This window comes from Drosophila busckii, chromosome 2R (assembly GCF_011750605.1).
Source record: "Drosophila busckii strain San Diego stock center, stock number 13000-0081.31 chromosome 2R, ASM1175060v1, whole genome shotgun sequence".
Classification (NCBI taxonomy): domain Eukaryota; kingdom Metazoa; phylum Arthropoda; class Insecta; order Diptera; family Drosophilidae; genus Drosophila; species Drosophila busckii.
The window spans coordinates 7,723,951-7,742,617 of record NC_046605.1 but is presented as its reverse complement, the minus strand read 5'-3'; the positions used below and the strand labels follow the sequence as shown (position 1 = coordinate 7,742,617).

The 18,667-nt window shown below is 42.9% G+C and overlaps 3 protein-coding genes across 5 annotated transcripts; 1 reads left to right on the top strand and 2 right to left on the bottom strand.

Moving 5' to 3' along the window:
* The first annotated feature begins 716 nt into the window (after positions 1 to 716).
* Positions 717 to 2,331, top strand: LOC113002597 (cytochrome P450 6t3-like). Its single transcript, NM_001365352.1, has 2 exons — positions 717 to 1,947; positions 2,006 to 2,331. Exons 1-2 carry the CDS (start codon positions 724 to 726, stop codon positions 2,285 to 2,287), a joined length of 1,506 nt encoding a protein of 501 aa, NP_001352281.1. The 5' UTR covers positions 717 to 723; the 3' UTR covers positions 2,288 to 2,331.
* Positions 2,191 to 10,145, bottom strand: LOC108596216 (proteasome-associated protein ECM29 homolog). 2 transcript variants are annotated; one of them, XR_001915038.2, is made up of 12 exons: positions 10,074 to 10,145; positions 9,780 to 9,910; positions 8,801 to 9,681; positions 8,254 to 8,739; positions 7,722 to 8,188; positions 7,304 to 7,666; positions 6,603 to 7,244; positions 5,294 to 6,543; positions 3,605 to 5,237; positions 3,083 to 3,508; positions 2,670 to 2,700; positions 2,191 to 2,268 (listed from the first exon to the last, which is right to left on the bottom strand). XR_001915038.2 is itself a non-coding variant. In XM_017981743.2 (9 exons), the coding sequence occupies exons 1-9, from the start codon at positions 10,102 to 10,104 to the stop codon at positions 3,786 to 3,788; spliced, it is 5,703 nt and encodes a 1,900-aa protein (XP_017837232.1). In that variant the 5' UTR covers positions 10,105 to 10,145; the 3' UTR covers positions 3,540 to 3,785. The 2 variants fall into 2 exon arrangements, 1 of the variants encoding a protein (XP_017837232.1); XM_017981743.2 differs by lacking the exons at positions 2,191 to 2,268; positions 2,670 to 2,700; positions 3,083 to 3,508 and having other exon boundaries at positions 3,540 to 5,237.
* Positions 10,146 to 10,691: 546 nt separating this feature from the next.
* Positions 10,692 to 12,091, bottom strand: LOC108595228 (40S ribosomal protein S11). 2 transcript variants are annotated; one of them, XM_017980423.1, is made up of 4 exons: positions 12,037 to 12,091; positions 11,381 to 11,506; positions 11,095 to 11,300; positions 10,692 to 10,890 (listed from the first exon to the last, which is right to left on the bottom strand). In XM_017980423.1, the coding sequence occupies exons 1-4, from the start codon at positions 12,046 to 12,048 to the stop codon at positions 10,767 to 10,769; spliced, it is 468 nt and encodes a 155-aa protein (XP_017835912.1). In that variant the 5' UTR covers positions 12,049 to 12,091; the 3' UTR covers positions 10,692 to 10,766. The 2 variants fall into 2 exon arrangements, with proteins under 2 accessions (XP_017835912.1, XP_017835913.1); XM_017980424.1 differs by lacking the exon at positions 11,381 to 11,506 and adding an exon at positions 11,664 to 11,786 and having other exon boundaries at positions 12,037 to 12,089.
* Positions 12,092 to 18,667: the final 6,576 nt, after the last annotated feature.

Genomic DNA, 18,667 nt, shown 5'->3' with positions numbered 1-18,667 from the left:
AGCAGCAGTCCATATGCGTCCATCTTCACGGTTGGAGCTTGCCTTACCAAATGCCTTGAAGCCTGCGCTTTCATTGTGGGTTTAAACACTTTGGCTTGGCGCGCTCTGTTGGGTTCATCAAGATTCCAGCTGGGGGTTGTCGTGGTTTTATCAATGAATGAGTTTTTTGGCTTTTGTTCTGCAGTCGTTTAGCATAAATTGTTGTTTTTTCTCTGACGACATTGACTTAGAAGCTGACAATGCTTAGGTAACTTTTATATATAGCACCTCGAAAAAATTCTCTTAAGCCCCCGAAACTTGAGAGTATGAATGAAATTTATTTATAAAAAAGGCCTACGTGCAGTTTGGACATTTCTATTTATAAAATAGGCCTACGTGCAGTTTGGACATTTCTATTTATGGTTTAATTATAATAATCTTACTCCTTTTTTTCTAAGCATACGTTAATTTCAAATTCTAATTATTGATCGTTTAGCTTTCCTTTTTTTTTAAACTTTAAATAAAATTGCTATCTAGGATTTAAATTATTAGATCTAAGCTGGACTTCTATAATCAAAGTGGATTTAAAGTCGTCTGCAAATATTTGCGATCGTGCATTATTTTAAGTATTTATTATTTATTAATATATTATTTAAACGAAAGCGGATATTATATTTTTATAATTATTTTTTATACACTTTGACATTTTTAATATTTTAATTTCTTTTAGTTATTTGAATCAACATGCTCCCTCTTTGGTTAGTGCTGCTCCTACTAATGCTGTTAAGCAATTATCTGGGCATGCGTGAGCGCTATCGTTACTTCGAACGCCATAATATACCCTTTGTGCCTGTAAGCAAGTGGACACCATTGGGTCATCTGAAGCAGCTGCTCTTCCTACGCATCTCCTTTGGCGATTGGTTTAAAAACATTTATGCAGACCCGCGCATTAGTGGCAGCAAGCTGGCGGGATTCTTTGTCTTCCAGACGCCAGCACTGATGCTGCGTGATCCCGAGCTGATGCGTCTGGTGCTGATCAAGCAATTCAATAGCTTTCTTAATCGCTACGAGGCAGCGGATGCGCAACATGATGCCATGGGCGCATTAACTTTGCCATTGGCGAAGTATCAACAGTGGCGCGAGAGTCGTTGGAGCATGTCGCAGCTGTTTACGAGTGGACGAATGAAGCAGCGCATGTATCCGCTGTTGCAGCAAGTGCTGCAGGATTTGGAGCTGCATCTGGAGCGACGCATGGCGGGGCAGACAGCGCGTGTGTTGCCGCTGAGCGAAATGTGTCAGCTTTATACAACGGATGTCACCGGACAGTTGTTCTACAGCTGGAATGTGGGTGGACTGCGTCTGGGCCACTCTCCGTTGCGTCATCAAGCCAAGCAGCTGTTTGCGCCGCACTGGCGCAAAGTGTTGGATTTTATGTGTATCTTCTTTTTGCCACAGTGGACGCGGCTGCTGCGCGCCAAGGTATTCTCCAAGTCGTATATGAACTACATGCGCCAGCTGGTGCAGCAGCCACGTGGTGAGCAGACGCAAGCAGATCTTATAGCGCAACTGCAGCAGCTGCAGCGCAGTCGTCCCAGCAAGCACTATACACAGCATTCGGACTTTATAGCTTCACAGGCTGCCATCATATTGCTGGCGGGATTCGAAACGTCATCCGCGCTGTTGGGATTCACGCTCTATGAGCTGGCCAAGCAACCAGTGTTGCAGCAGCGTCTGCGCCGGGAGCTGCAGTCGGCGTTTGGTGCTAGTGGCACGCTCAGCTATGAGCAGGCCACAACGTTGCCTTATCTTAAGATGGTCTGCCTGGAGGCGCTGCGTCTTTATCCAGCAGCTGCATTCATCAATCGGGAGTGCACTGCCGACTGCTCGCTGCAGCCACATCATGACTTTGTCATTCCAGCAGGCATGCCCGCCTATATCTCCATACTGGGTCTTCAGCGTGATGAGCAGGTTTGTCTACTGCACAGCTTATCCTGTTGCTCGCAATTAGCCACTGCCTTACTTTCAGTTTTGGCCCAAGCCTTTGCTCTTCGATCCGGAACGCTTTGCGCCCGAGCATCTGCACAGCATTGAGCCCATGACTTATATACCCTTTGGTGCTGGTCCACATGGCTGCATTGGCAGTCGCCTGGGCCTGCTGCAACTCAAGCTGGGCGTGGCACATATACTGCGCTCACATCGTGTGGAGATTTGCGGTGAAACGGTGCCGGAGATACGCTTCAATCCCAAAACGTTCATGTTGGAGTCGCTGGATGAGCTTTATCTGCGTTTCTGCAGAGATAGTAATTAGTTAGTTAATATAGTTTTTAGTCTAGCAGCTGTGATATACGTATAAACTGCTCAGCAATTAAATTTATATAAAAAAAATAAACAAATCTTAAACATGCTAAGCAATTAGTTGAAATTGAAAGTTAGGGGAGTTTCAAAACACAAAACACGCAAGCAAAGTTTAAAGCTCAAAGTTTTATAATCGATTAATAGTTTCGTTTTTTTATGGTATGGTAAAATAGTTAAAAATTCTGAAATTTATAATGAGTACTGTATGTAAGCATAAACACTAAATAATGTTAATGTAATAGTTATGTATTATTATCAAATAAATTTTAATAAAATTATATAAAATAAAAATTATTATTTTTGAATTAGTCAAAACTGGCGTGGGGGGAACTCACATGGGTACTCATTTTGAATTGAAGCAGCGAACTGAAAGATTAAAGAAATATTAGGCCACTTCCACCGAAATGTTAATGTTTTTCTCGAAAACTAAATTTGATTTCACCGCACAATTTTACAAGTTATGTTCAAGCAAGTCACCACTACTTATAATAACAACAATTGTATAAAGAAGCATGAGGATTATAGCAACAATAACGGCAACGACAACTTGAGCAACAGAAATTATTATTATTGCTGCTCAAGTTGTTGTTCCATTATAGTTGCAATTTTTTTGTTGTAATTCCGTTAAATCCAACACAGTACCTATTTGTTAATGTGCACTAGTATTAATATATATATGTACCTGATTTTGTCCATGTTAATTCTATTACGAATTATAATGTGAGAAAAAAAAGTTTGATAAACTCACAAGGAAATTAATTTGTTGTTCGAAGACAGCAGCGACGACCGCTCCCAATTGAAGACAGCAGCGAACTGAAAGAATAAAGAAATTAATCCACGCTCACCACATACACGAGTCTCCCTCTCTCTAATGAGATCCTATTGCTCTCCATTGCTGAGCTGATCATAAACGCATGCGCCGTTGGAAAGGCACTGTCTGCTCTATGACCTTTGGGGCGTCTCTCAGAGTGCGTGGGCTGGAGAATTTATTTATTTTACATTTTCCAGCTACCTGGCATTGATTTATGTTTGCCTGGTACTTCAACTAATGATTTTGTGGAAAACTAAACCTGAAGGAGAATTATATCAAAAATGCAACTACAACATAATTTATAACCAAAATCATTATAATTGATGTTGTTGCTGTTGACATTTTGTTGTTGTAAATCCGAGACTGAACGTAGTATTGTTAAACATTTTAAATAAGTTAATACATGTAATTGCATTAGTATTGTAACAAAAATGATTTCAAAGACAGCACAGGACTCACTTTTAAGCCACAAGCCATCAGCGTAGTCGGACGCTTCTGTACTCTTATCCATTGCTATCATAAGTGTCAAGTTGATTGCCATTTAAATAATTGTTTTTAATTTATTTTTTCAGCATTTAGCACGCTTAGTTATAATCATACGTATATGTAAAGTAGATAGTTCCATTAGCAATATATTAAATTAGGACTCCAGTTTGGCCAGCTTCTCCTCAATGTCCTTGATGCGGCAGCGCACTTCGGGCGCCGAGTCGCGTTGGAATTTGCTTAAATTGCTGTCAAAGTTCTGCTTGAGCAGCGCCAGCGTGGAGCGATCTCTGGTAACGCTCAAGCGTTTGATTAACATCAAAACAATGTTGAGCGCCTCCTTTTTCAGGCCAGTGTGTGGCACGCCGGCGGCCAGCGTAACAGCGGCCAGGACATCGCTGCAGATCTTGTGCACAATGGCTTCGCGTGTTTGCAGCGTTAGCGACTCCGTTTTGAGTTTCTTTTCCTGGTTAAACTGCTGCAGCGGCACCGTCGGCAGCTGCGCGTTCTCATCAAAGATGTACAAGCGTTCGATATACTTGATGAGCGCTGCCATGAGGCTGACCTGTACAGGTCGCGTGCTCTCGTTGAGTATGCTGGTGCAGTTCTCGGCAAAGAAGAGTTGATATCTGTGCTGGGTATCAATAGCATGCTTGGGCCAGGACTTGCCCAGCGTTTCCCAGACCACTTCCTTGAGCTTGTTGAGCGTTTGGGCGCGCTTGTTACGCTCGTCGGCGGTGAGATCCTTGCTGGCATTGCTGCTGCTGGGCTGATCATCGTCATCCGAGTCAGCGTTGCGCAGCTCCTTCTTCTCCAGCAGCGACCAAATCATGTTGTACACCTCCTCAAAGCGATCCGCCTCCAGCACATCCAGTATATCGCCCAGCGCCTGCAGCGCCAGCGTGCGATACAGCGGCTCACGCTTGCGTGCCTCACGCAGCGCCGCCTCAATAATGTGCGTGCAAATCTCATGCTGACGATCGAGATTCTTGCAGAGTGCTGCCAGGGCCTGCAGCAAGCGCTCCTTGCCCTCAAAGGTGCGTCCCTGCAGTCCGCCCAGCAGCAGCCTAATCAAACGCACGCGCTCCGCCTCACCCAAGTTGCTGCTCAGACGCGTGGCCACATTTTGTATAACATTGGCGGCCTGCGCTTTGCGCAACCAGCTGGCATCGGTCAGTGCGGACTCCAGTTTTGGTATAATGACATGCAAGTTGAGACGTATGCCCGCATCGCCGGGGCTGATGTCGCTCCACAGATCGCGCCAGAGCTCTATGTTGGCCTTGTTCTCCTCGGTCTGCTCCTCGTGCATGGCAAAGAAGATCAACGGCAGCAGGCAGTCCATGTAGTCCTTGAGCAGCTCGTGATGACGCTTGTTAATCGACTGTATGGTCAACGCTATGGAGCGATTGTTGGGCTGCTCCATATACAGTTCATCCAGCTTGTTGAATAGATTCTTTATAGACTGCTCCTTGGCCAGGCCCAGCAGATGGCCAATGGCACTAGCGTTGTATTTGCGCACGGTTACATTGCGATCCTTGATGCCGCCAAAGCTGGCGCCCAAATATTTGCCCACCAAAGGTGTCATCTCCTTGCCCAGGCGTATGCTTACCTAAAAACGTAGGCGTAACTATCACTTGTTACCATGGATTGAGTAGCAAGACTTACCAGACAAACAAAATGCGCGCAGCCAATTTTGGTGCCCAGATTGACGCTGGTCTTCATTAGCTCCAGCAGCTCGGGCGTCATGCGTTCCAGCACTTGGTAGTCGATAAACCGCACGCATTTGTTAATTGTCTCCATGGTGTGATGCGACTTGGCTGCCTCGGCACGCAGGCTATCGACTGCCTCCTGTGCCTCGTTGTCCGCACCCAGTCTGGTGGACACATAGGACAACTTAGTGTTCTCCAGTTCGCCGGTGGCACGCAGCAAGCAGGGTATCAATGTGGCCAGATGTGGCGCTATGAGCGCACCTGAGGAGTCAATCATGTCCGAGATGGTCTTGATGCTTACCTTGCGTATGTCTGGAACCTTATGACCCACACCCGTCTCCAGCAAGAAGGGCAGTATAGAAGTGGCCACTGCTGAGCCCGACTTGCCATGTTCGGAGGACGCGGCCAAGACGCAAAGCTTGCCCAGAAATGAGGCAGTGCCATGTGCAGTTAGACGCGTGCCCTCATGTATATCGTCCATAACACGGAATAGTTGGTACCACATCTCGCGCAGCTCTGGCTCCGGCAGCTCATCCACCTCCATGGCTTCGGGTGTTACACGCCTTGGACTGGCAAGTGCAGCCAAAGGCGCCTCCTCGCTGCGCAGGCGTAAGCCATTGGGACGCTTGAGCAAATCCCTGACAGCCAGGCAGCAAGCAATGCGCACACGCCACTCCGTGCAGGTGAGATTGTCCAACAGCTCACGCAGGATTTCCCAGTAATACTGCTCAGTCACCTCCTTGGAATCGGTCACAATAGTATCCCATATGGAAATCATAGAGTTTTGTATCTTGGGCGTCGGATCGTATTTATAGCGATACAAACGCGGTATAATCTTGCCCAGATATGGCTGCATCTTTAAGCGCGATTCGGCAGAGAGCGTTTTCAAGCCAAACGCAGCGCCAAGCTTGCTGGTCCAGGTGGCATTATGATTGGCCAGCTGCATAAACTGATAGATCATATCGGGCTGATTGAGATCCGAAGCCAATGAGCACAACTCCTTGTAGGTGGTAATGTTGCCACCTGTGGGCGTTTTGCCCAGCATGCCTTCAGCAAAGAGCTCGGTGTCGGCATTGACTTGATTCACCTGTCGCTTTCCGCCAATAAGCTGATCCAGCAACGAGTTCGCCAAATCCGTTTGGCTGTTGGCATCCGACAGCGCATAGACCAAGCCCAGACCACGCGATGCCACATCCTGCACAAATTCTGCAAAGAAAAAGCCACATGAAGCGCATAACTGGCGAGGATTAGCTAAGTAAACGCACCACTATCGTCTGAGAGCAGCTCCGTAAAAGCAAACTGCAGCAGCTGCTTCTTATTGAGCACCGCTGGACGATCGCTGCAGTGCTTAATCACCGCCAGCAGCCACACTGAGATGGCCTGACGTGATTGCGGATTGGGTTCGGTCACCAGACGTATAAGCGCATTTAGAAACTGCTCAAAGTCCGCATCATTGCAGTGCACGTTCTGAAAGTTTGCATTGGGTGCACCCTTGTTGACATCGTAACCACACAATGTTATAACAATGGCCTCGGAGATGGCTATATTCAAGGCGGCATCCTTTTGCACCTTGGCGAGCGTTAGAAACTTGTCCAGATTGCGTTTGGTAAAGTGCGCGCCATCGCCTATGGCCAGATAACCCAAGCATCTGGCTGCCTCCTCGCGTATCTTTTGACGCGCCGAAGTGCTACGCAGCAATTGAAATACCACGCCAAAGATGATCATTTTGGTGGAAGCCTCAAAGCTCGTTACCTCCGCCAGCTGCTCATCATCGTCGTCATTGGCAGTGCCTTTAGGCACTTGTATCTCCACCTGTACATTGGGTATCTCCACCACCTTGCCTACCATAGAGGTGCACTTGACAGCGGCAGAGACCAGCAGCCACTGTGATTCGCACAACATTTTGGCTGCAAACGAAAATTGGAAGTAAGTTAGATGTAGAAACGAACATTTGTTAAAGGCTTACATATAATTTTAACCGCGTTGACAAACTGCGGCCACTGTGCATAATCCTTGAGCTGTTTACGTTCTCTCAGCTGCTCTATCTTGCGATTGAGACTGTGACCCAGCACCAGCAGCCAGCCATGTTTGTGCTCCAGCGTCTTTTGCATTAGACTGGTTAGGCAGTCGCCCAGTTCCTCATCAAACTTGTCATCCGATAGACCATAAGCCCAGAGTATGCCATAGACTTGGGCCACATGTATGCGCATGGTTTCGGACACATCTTTCAGCGAGTTGCCCAGCGGTTCCAGCAGCTGCAGCTGCTTGGGTGCAAATAGCTCTGGCGCCGCATTTAGCAGATCATAGAGGCAGAGCAAAGCGGACTCAGCTATAAGAAATGAATTCAATACAAATGTATTTTACATAGGGAAAACTCTACGCACTTCGTTTGGCCTGAACGGCACGCTGCACAAACATCATATACTGATGCAACGCATTGGACTCGTCCTCGTCGTAGTTGAGGTTTATAAATTCGCGCAGCTGATGCGTATGCTTCTCATCGCCAGGTGCTGCCACAACGCGCGCCGAGTACCATAGACACAGGCGCAGATAGTCTAGCATTTCTTCATAGGTCTCCAAGCTGAATGGCAACTTGGTGCGTCCCACTACCACACAGGTGTTGCTCTTCTTTAAGCGCTTCTCACACATTTCATGGACATGTGACATCATCACCTGAAAGCTGGGCAGCACAACGCGTCGTTGCTCCATCGATAGATGATTGAAATCGCTAATGGATTCACTTGCCGAGTGCTGGCCTGTCTGCTCCACAGATCTAAGCATGCTATAGTTGACATGATCCTTTTTCGAAGTGCCATACAAATAGCTAGTGACATTTTCACGCAGGGAGTTACTGCAAGAATAAATTATTATATAACGTAGATTGTCCTTCGAATTAGGGGTGGGGATAATGCTCACCGTTCGCCTGCAATGAGCAGCAATAAATAACGCGCAGGCGCATAATATTCCGGATAGCAACTGGTAAGAAATACACTTGTTACATTCTGCACAATTTGTACTTTGGACTCGGCATTGTCCAATAGCATGGCCAGCAGCAAGTGCTGTGATCCATCCAGCTGCACTTCTACAGAATTGCTAGTATTATCCACATCCATAGCATCCGATTTGGTTTTTGTGTTCCAAGCAAATGCAGGTGCCATGGAAACTAGTGCCTCACGTATGGAGCCATGTAAATCAGGCGTACAATTGGCCAGATTATTGAAATAGCCCAGCACTAGCTTAAGATCCTGGCTAACATCTTGCGGAAAGCTGCGTGCATGCTGCGCCAGCGCCGAATAGGCGGCATTCTGCACATCATTGGGCTCCGCAGTGTCACGGCCAATTACTTTGGTAATACCAGTGAGTATCACCTTCGACACCTTGGCCACCAGATCATGTGGACCACTGTCAATAGCAGATTTTGTATTAAATCTAATTTTCTATTTTATATTTTTGAGTAACTTACTCTCTTAACATCAACTCCACAAAATTCAGCGCCAGCACCTTACATTTCTGATTGGTATTGGTACCAAAGAGTCCGTCAAAGATGACCTGCAGTCCTTTGCCCACATTGAGCGCCTTAGTGCGACATCTAATCAAATACTGTATAAGCTTCTGACGCACGCGAGCACAGCAGGCACGAGACTGACGCTCCGGATCCTTATGCTGGTTACCAATGAAGAGCGTGTAAAGTGGCATAGTTAGTGCGGCACTATTGAAGTCCAGCATGGTGCAGAGCTTGCTTAGCTCGGCAATGGCAGGCGTGGCAACGCTGAAACGTGTATCCGCTGATGCGACGACCAGCAGCACAAATATTTCGTTGTCTTTGAAAACGCTGGCACAGAGAAAACGCACTATGCCCTTTTTGACCTTTTCCAGCTCTTCGGCGCGCCAATTGTTGGCCATCACACGTTTGAAGCTATAAGGACTTAGACCAGGCGGTATATCCTGTTCCTGTGTAACGCCATAGGGCAACAGCAACACATCCTGCAGCAGTGTTAGGAAATTAGCGCTCACTGCTGGCTTGTCCTGCAGCTTAAGCAAGGAAGCTCGCTGTGCCGGATCGTCCGGTATTTTCATTTCGCTTAGAATGGGCAGTAGGAGTGTAAATAGCTTATCCTGATAATTCTCCAGTTTGCTCTCACAGCCTACAATTTTGGAAGCCAGCGCTGTCTGCTGCTCCAGGGGCAAACGGGAAAAGCCCATGCTAATGAAAATAATGGCAAAATTTTTAAGAAATGTAGTACTGTCTGGCGCTGCATATTGGTCCAGCAGCGCCTCCACCGGTATCTGCACCTGGCCACGAGAAGTCAGACGTCGCTTTATATGTGTCAAAACTTCCACCACCTATCAAAATTTGCATTAGTCAAATTCATGAAGTCCAATTTTTTGCCGCGTCATGCAGCCATTTTGCAAAGCGTATATGCAAAGTTTAAAATACTTGCCTTAGTTCGCACTACATTGTGAGGCGAGTTGATTTTGAGTATTACAGGCGTCAAAAACTTTCCAACAGTAGCCTCCAATTTTTCATCGCTGTCTGCATTGCCCAGCCTCAGCAGCACCCGCTCCAAAAGTTCTAATAAGGAGTATGGGAATGTAAAAATTGTCTGCACTTTTTTAACTTGCAGTTTTTGGTGTGTTAAGCTGCCAACTGACTGAACTAAGTCTTGTTATACGACAAAAACTTTGCCTTTTGCGCAAGCTTAGTTTTGAGGCTCAGTTTTTGTGATTTTCTTTACCAATTTCTGCGCCAGTTCCTGCTGTGTCCATTTTTATAATTACAAACAAAATAAATTCTACCCAGTAAACAGTGTTGCTTACAGCAGTGTGTTATTGCATTGCAACAGCTGACCGGTATTGTCGTCTATCGTTATCGATACTGATATCCAGCAAAAATTAACGACAATGATATTTAAATATGTTAATATCTTAATGCAAATAAATAAGGAAATCTGATCAATCCTTTATAATATTGATTCAATATTGAAAATAAATACAAAGATAATTCAGTTTTTAAGTGGAATTTATTCAAAACAAATTTAAACGTAAGATACACAGCTTGCCAATGGGTTCAAGTCGTTCTGAACCTAGAAAATTAAGAAATTTCAATTAGTTAAGAAAATAACTCTTGTAGTTATAATGATAATCTGTTTAAAATTTTCAGTTTTTTTACTTAAGTAAAAAAGAGTCAAGGTTCTTCAGCAATTTGTTTTATGAAGACCGTCATGATTTTATCATCAGATTATACATTTTAAGTAATGTGGGGGAAAAATAAAAATACGCACCTTTATCCAATGGGGAGCCATAACTAAGCTGCAATGCTGAAAAAGAAGCTTGAAAATACTCTACAAGTATGATTAACTTTACATTTTTTTTGTTTATTCAAAAAGAATAGTGCTACAAATATTTTCTTCCGTAGTGGATGTCCTCACTTAAAACTTCTTGAAGTTCTTCTTGGCGCCCTGACCCTTGCTGACTTTCAATACATTGAAACGCACGGTCTTTGAGAGGGGACGGCACTCGCCGATTGTGACGATATCGCCGTGCTCAACATCTCTGCAAAAAATCAAAGAAATTTTAATTAGTGGCGTGCTTAAATAAATATATATATTTATTAGTATACGTTTTTGTTGTCAGTATTTTTACATTTTTGTAAAAAGAGTCAAGTTTCTTCAGCAATTTGTTTTATGAAGACCGTCATGATTTTATCATCAGATAAATTAAAGAAAAATAGGTATTACTGCTATTTATTGAACATACCTGAAGGCGGGCGAGCAGTGAACGCTCATGTTGCGATGACGTTTCTCGAAACGGCTGTATTTACGCACAAAGTGCAGGTAATCACGACGAATGACAATGGTACGCTGCATCTTAGTCTTGCGAACCACACCGGTCAGGATGCGGCCACGGATTCTGACATCTCCGGTCCAGGGGCACTTCCTGTCAATGTAGGTGCCATCAATGGCCTGTGGAGATCAATATAAACTTTAGTACAAAGAAAGAAAAGCAGAAAAAAGTACAAAGCAATGTCAGGGAGCATGCATACCTCACGGGGAGTCTTGAAGCCCAGACCGACGTCACGGTAACGGCGCAACACCTTCTTCTTGGTGATGCCGGGCTTCACCTTACGGTTTAGGTTAACACCAAACTGCTTTTGGAAAGCGCGTTCGTTCTGGTTAACGTTGCAATCAACAAGTTACGTGGTTCATGGGATCATGGGTACACAACGTGCATGTGTATGGAACAGTTGTTGTGGTGGTGGTGGTTGTGGGAGAAATGGAACAAAACAGAGGGCGCAGAATTAGTTACATTTGCTCAGGAGTGCTCACCTCGGCTGGCGTCTTAAAGCCCAAGCCAACTTGACGATAAAAACGCGGGCGCTTTTTGCCATTGACGCTTTTGCGGCGCACTGTCGGCACGGCATGTTGTTTGCGAAATGCACGTTCAGTTTGCTAAAATATATTTTGAGTATGTGTACATCGTGAGACCCAAGCACACACAGCATGCGTTAAAGTGTGGTTATGTTCACTACTGCTTTGCTTGGTGGTAAAAACAACAGACTTCCAGCACTTTTAACATTGCATTTAATGTTTGCTAGCATTCACAATGCACTCAATACACCGTTGCACATTTCTTTTATCTTACCACTGCACTTTACATGCCGTATTTTATTAAATTTAATACACATTTACGTAGCCTTACCTGATCAGCCATGTTGGAGCAAGAGGAAAGAAAGAGCGCGCAGTGTGACCAGTCGAGTTTTTGAAGGAATCGCAGAAATATACTATTTTATACCGAAATGCTCACTCATAAATATATCATAAAATACCAGAAAGCAAACCAGTGCTGCCTTGCTAGATTTTGCTTTTAGCAATGTTGCACTAAATGTAATCGAACTGGTTTGTGTCCTAGATGTGAAGGTTTGTGTAATTGCTTTATGTAAAATACGTATACGCAGAGATAATAAAAATTGCCTTACAAATTTAAATTTAGCATTGATTTTTAATCTGCATGCTGTTTGTGTACGTTATATTTTCAATTAGATGAGATTCTTAGCAATATTAGTCCAAACATTTAGTTAATCATTTTTTGGTAAATTTCTCTTTAATTTTAAGGAAACATTTATAGGGAGCACGGACTCATGACAACTGAAATGTGGACAGTATTATTGACTTTGAATACAGCGCATTACTGCGAGCGATACTTAAACCACAGGCGACATTTAATCTACTTGAGCGAATCTACTTGAGTGGCTATCAGCAAATTCCTTTGTGCCAGCGCAGCTTTTTTTGCGTACCAAAGAAAATTTTTGTGATAACTTTAGCTTTTACTACAGAATTACTTGCAGGCGCACTAGAGAATAAGAATAAGATTAAACAAGAAAATAACAATGCGTCAGCGTTAATTCTTGACAGTGGCAGAGAAATACAGCGGGTTTAAAATAATGACAGCATTAACAAGTGCATTGCCTTGAAATGACAAAGCTACTTCGACCCGTATGCTGCGTCCAAGGGCACTACAGCCAGCTGCTATAAATCCGTTTACGGATAAACGTCACGGCTGAGGAAGACACAGGCTCAGAGCGCAGAGAGCCCAGGCATTTCATTGCCATTGTTAGCGCAAAAAGAGAGAGAGACACACACAGAGAGAGGGTGAAAGAGAGAGAAATATCTGCAGCATAAAATAGTGTCCAACTGGCTGTCAAGGTTTTTCGCAACATGTCCTTACTTGCCTGGCAAGGTAAAATAGCTGTGTAGCAACAACATGGCATTGGAATCCTGCTAGCGAAGGTTTCGCATGTTTGTAAAAAAAAAAATAAAATATATATACTCCATTTACAGTATGCCGCACATATGATTTAATTTATGCTGTGGCTGGATTTAATCAACAAAGCTTAAAACTTTTTGCCCGTTATTACAATTTTATGTTAATTGTTGCAGTTTGTTGCAACTTTGTTGAAAATGAAAAAAGTTTGCCCTAACGCTAAAAAGTTGAGAAAATATGTCCAAATCAAATTGAATAGTACAACAACAAAATGTTTTTTAATAAACTGCGTAAAAAACATAAATTAACACCTGCACTCGAGCTCCAAAGGGATTAACCTCTGTTTAAAAAGTTAAACTCTGTCACTTCAAAGTAAATTAAGAAAATAATTTTCAGAGCCAAGCAACGGACAGGACGCAAAAAAAAAAGATAACGCCATTAAGTGTGCTGCTTAACGGTACATTAGCTAAAACAGTGCTGTCAACTAGGCAAAAACAACAACAACAGCAACAAGAACTTTGGGTTGGTTTTATGTATAAAACTTTCAAGTGGGTCGCTCTATGGGCGTCAAGCCATTGACCCCAGCAAACAAAAAACCCATCAAGCTGCCACACAACTTTCCACAACCCCTCTTGTCATTACACTGCGCGCCCATGCTCTGTGCTGAGCGTTGTCTTGTATAAAGTGTGCGTGCATTTGAAAAGTGACCAAGATAATTTCTGGCATGCTTTGTTTGGCTTTACTTTTGCTGTGGTGTTGTACACACCCCCTCCCCCTCCCATCACAATCAACATAAAAACCACACTGATCCCCAAAAATCTGTTCACAGTGGCCCATACAATTTTGATGAGCAGCAGCTGTGTAGAGCTGCGGTTGAGCCAAGGTTTCGGGGATTGGTTCATTTTTTTATAGGTTAGCTTGGTTAGGGCCAGAGCACAAACAACAAATAAATTTATGCGCTGTGCGTGTGGGAGCCGAGGTAAGAACTTTTCAGTCTGTACCTTCATCATCAGAGAGGCAAAACAAACGCCAAAAACGAAATTATTATGATGCCAAAAGTTTGGGGGTTTAGTGTGTGTGTTTTTGTGGGCCACAATGTTGCTGTTGCCATAGTTACCTCTGCCCAGCTCAAGCTTGAAGTTTGAAGGGTTTGTTGCTTTAATTATGCTAATACTATATTCTACAAAATACATGCATATTTTACTAAGCTAACGCGCCTGCTAAAGCTGAGTCGCGTCATATTTTAAAGACTAGCGGAAATTGTTTCAAGTTTACAACGCAATTTCCGGCAAATCAAGATTGCAGCCATTTAACTGTAAACGCTAAATTAAAATTAAAATGCTGAGACTGGCTAATGAATTCAATTAGCAATTAGAAATACTACTGCATTGACATCTACAGTTAATTTCATGTAGACACTTGAGTCCCAGCGCTTGCCTAATTGCGCCCCAACCTTAAATCTAATGAAGCCTATAAACGTGCGCTACTTCTATATACGCTTCTTCTTCTTCCACTTCTAGAGCAAGCTAATTGAAAACTTTTACCCTTAACTAAGCATGGCGCCAACTACAAATCCACATACAACCATCATTCATTATCCTGCTTGCTTCCTTGCGAAAATTACACTCCCTACCTGTTTTGTTTGCTCTCTTTTGCAGTATTGCCTTGTTGCCCATTCAAAGGCAACAACAGCAGCAGCAACAACAATGACAATGACTATGGCGACTCAGTTGCAAGAAACGTGGCGTACATGAGCCTTAGATTTTTCGTACACGATGTCTGAACTTGGGCTTCCGTTATTCTTTTCGGCTTTGTTTGCGCACGGTATCCGTTTCCGACCCAGACTCTTGCTCGTTCTCGCTTTGCCCCTCGCTTGCTCCTTCTTGCTGCTGCAAAAAAATGTTAAAAAGAAAAACTCGCATTAATTTCTTAAATTGAAGCGTTGGCCAACAGACGCTGCTCCCATATTTTATTCAATATTTTTTTTTTGTCTTCTGCTTTTTATCGTGCCATAAAAATCGATGCGCATTACTTTGCCAAAAAGTTGGGACTGTCCCTATAATTAAATGTCTCATATTGCATACTAAATATGCATTATAATCATATATCTGTATAAGTATTAAATACGAATATTTGTTTGCTTTTAAAAGAACTCAAGAGCTGATAAGCTTTCTATAGCTGACTCTGCTTTACTTCGATTGCTATAAGTTCGGCTTGGTTATTCAGTTAAAACATAATTATCATGACGAATTGTTAAAGCAACACAGCAAATAAAATATAAATTTACGTATACGCAATAAATATGCTGGCGTTTGTGAATATAGAAGATTTAATAAAAAATGGCTATCTGCAACCAAAATGCAAGTTGCGTCATTGGGGCCAATTGTATGTTGATGTTTATGGCTTTCGGTTTGCCGGTCAGGCGATGAATGCGACGATACAACAACAACAATAACAACAACAATAAGAAGAAAACAATAGCAAAAACTAGTATTGTCGCTGAGAAGATTTACGAGTTGCATTTATGAGCAAGTTTCATGTGCGAATCCTGGCACTGTTGGCTGCTTGGTTGCTGCTGCTGCTCCTTGGTCGATTGGAGTTGAGTAATGCATGTTGTGTAATTGCCATCATATATCAATTGTTAGCAGCCAATTTGGCGTTCAATATAAGCAGCGCGTGCACTGGCCATTAACACATAATCATCACCAGCAACAGCAGCAACATGGACACGCTCTCGCTCACGCGTCCCTGGATTGGAGGCTAAGCTGCGGTTGTGCTGTAAAGTGTGGCGCAGTAAAAACTTAGCCCGCATATTTGTACATACATGTGGCGATTGGTATTGGGGATTGCAGCTACAGCTACTGCTCCTGCTCGTACTAGCACTCGGTACCTTCATTAAATTACATACGCAGTGGGCAGGCCATGTGTGTCCTTCGGTTCAAGGATTTTATGCGGCGGCTCTGCCTTAGAGCCCGCACTTGCTGCCGTGTTATCGCAAATAATCATCCACTTAGTGTCGTGAAACTTTATGCCAAATGCTCATCCGGCCAGCTGGCAGCAAACGCAGAAGAAGAAGAAGCACAAGCAATGGCAAGTAGGAGGTGCTAACAGCAAGCAAGAGGCTGTCTTAAGAGACTCCAAGTAAGCATAAAGTGCCCGGACATAGTCATAATAATGTTTATTATTGTTGGCAATTGTGCACACATGACCCCCACCCACCCCCTACCCACTTCTACCCTAAGAGCATGTTTGTTTGCCTTTTGTGTCCATGTTATGTACAAAAGATACAAATGCTATACACACATAGATACAAATGCACACTAATGTGTGTGTGTTTGTATATATACTGAGTACTATATGCTTGGGTTGAGCTGTAAGCCTTGACAATTGTCATGGCAGGCAACTATTGAAGGAAAGTTACTTTACGCATTCATAATCAATGTGCTGAGCAAGCACAAAATAAATCGATTTGAAATTAACTTTAGTAACTAAATAAGTGCAGTATTGCTTAATTGGCAAGTATGGAAAGACAAAGTGAACAACAAAGATATGAAAGCTACAAATTTATGATTATTTAAACTAAAGTATTATAATTATAATTGGTGTCATATACATTAACCAATATCTAGCAATAAATGTCAATAAAGTTAAATAGCTAATTATATATGTTTCAAGCAAAGCTTTTAGGCATATAGCGCATTTGTGTGTTATGTTACATTAAAAGCAGACAGTTAAATAATTTTCAGAAGTCATGAATTAAATAACAGTCAACTAATAATTGGGCTGGGTAATTGAAGCTAACGAATTTATTCTCTATAAGCAAAATCTGTTTTTAATAACCAATTAAGCTATGAGTGCTACTAATGATAGTATCGATAGCCTAGTTAACTTATTTGCAGCAATATCTATGCGAACCTTTGCAAAATCTGTGCTTGGCATAGTTTAAATTTCAGTTCAATGATTGGAATGCCATGCAACATTAAAAGGCTTTGCCTAAACCACACTATGTTAAGCCCATGTACTTTAATTGACTTTTAGCAAACTAATTGCACACACACACACAGATCTCATTTGGAAGTTCGCGAAATAAAATTCAATGCCCGAAAGCATTTAATTAAAATACATTTTCGGACTGCTGCCTATGGTTTATCGCCTCGTCAGTCCATCTGCCTGCAATAAAATCCATTTTGTGGGTTTGCCATTTACAGGCCATTGCACAATTTTAGTTCCAGGCCCCCTAAGTTGGCCTGCTCATTATGGTCAAAAATCAAAATCAGTTGGATGCAATAGGCTGGAATAATTTTTGAGTGGGAAGGCGTTCGTTGAGCGTGAGGCTCAATGAGCTGTTAATGAAATAATTAAATGTTAGAGCAGCAGCAGCGAAGGACGAAGGACGCAGCGGGCAGCGTTACGATTTGCTACAAAGTCATCAATTTTAGTGGCTGCCCATTGGGAGCTTGGATGCGCCGCTTAGTCAGCGAAGCATGCAATTTGCCTTTTATTTATGAGGTCCCAGCACGCCCAAAAAGACGAACACGACGAAGAAGAAGAAGACGACGACAGAGCAAAGCCCACGCTCGTTGGCCGGAAACATGAAGAAAACTTGCAAAATAAAAGTTTTCCGCCAGTTGATTTGTGTTGGATGTGGGCTTGGACTTGGACTTTTGGCTTTAGCTCGGGCTATTGAACCAGTTAAAGGCGCGCGCGCTCTCTCCCTCTCGCTTTTACTCTACTTGGTGCTTGGTAATGCAACTATAACTATAAATGTAACTGTAAATGTAACTATAACTGCTTGTTGGTCGACTCTTCCGTTTGTCCGCTCTCTAAATGTCCAGGCTGCCCGCATCCTGGCGCGCTTTTGTTTGTCCACAGCGAAAAATTTACTATTTCTGCCCCAAGCAGCTCCAGCAGCAGCAACGGCAGCGGATGTTCGTTGTTGCTACCGCAGGATGCGCCAGAAATGGCTGCACATCCTTTGACGCTGCTTTATGACTTTGGGGCATAGTTTTAGTTGCTCCACTGACAGCACTTTTTGAATAAAAGAAGCAAAAAGTGCTGGCTATTCAATATGCAATCAATAAACTTAAAGCTTAATGAATTTATTCATTTTTATTGCATTTTATTTTTATCTCAAAAATAGATACACAAAGCAAAGCATAAAGCAATAAATTTTGATTTATATATTGCTTTAACTTCTTTTCTAAATTTATTATTTATCATAACAATCTTTAGTTCATTGTTTTTAATTAAAACACAAAACTTCTTAAAAAAAAAACTCTTAACAACATAAAAAAATAATTTAAATTTCAATGCATTGGACTTCTGTATGATTTTCATTTAGCATTTTGCTTTGCAGATTGTTTGCTGGCAAAAACGCAAAAACTATAATTCATGGAACACTAGCCAATTGTTAGTTCTAGCAACAATTTTTTTTTCATCTTTTATTGTAAATGTTTCATTAGAGCTGAGCAGCCGAAACATGGGGCGTATGAGTACTTTTATGTTGCCTGCAAGCTTTTAGCTTACATACAGCTACTTCAGCTTCACATCCTCTTCCTCTCTCTCTCTC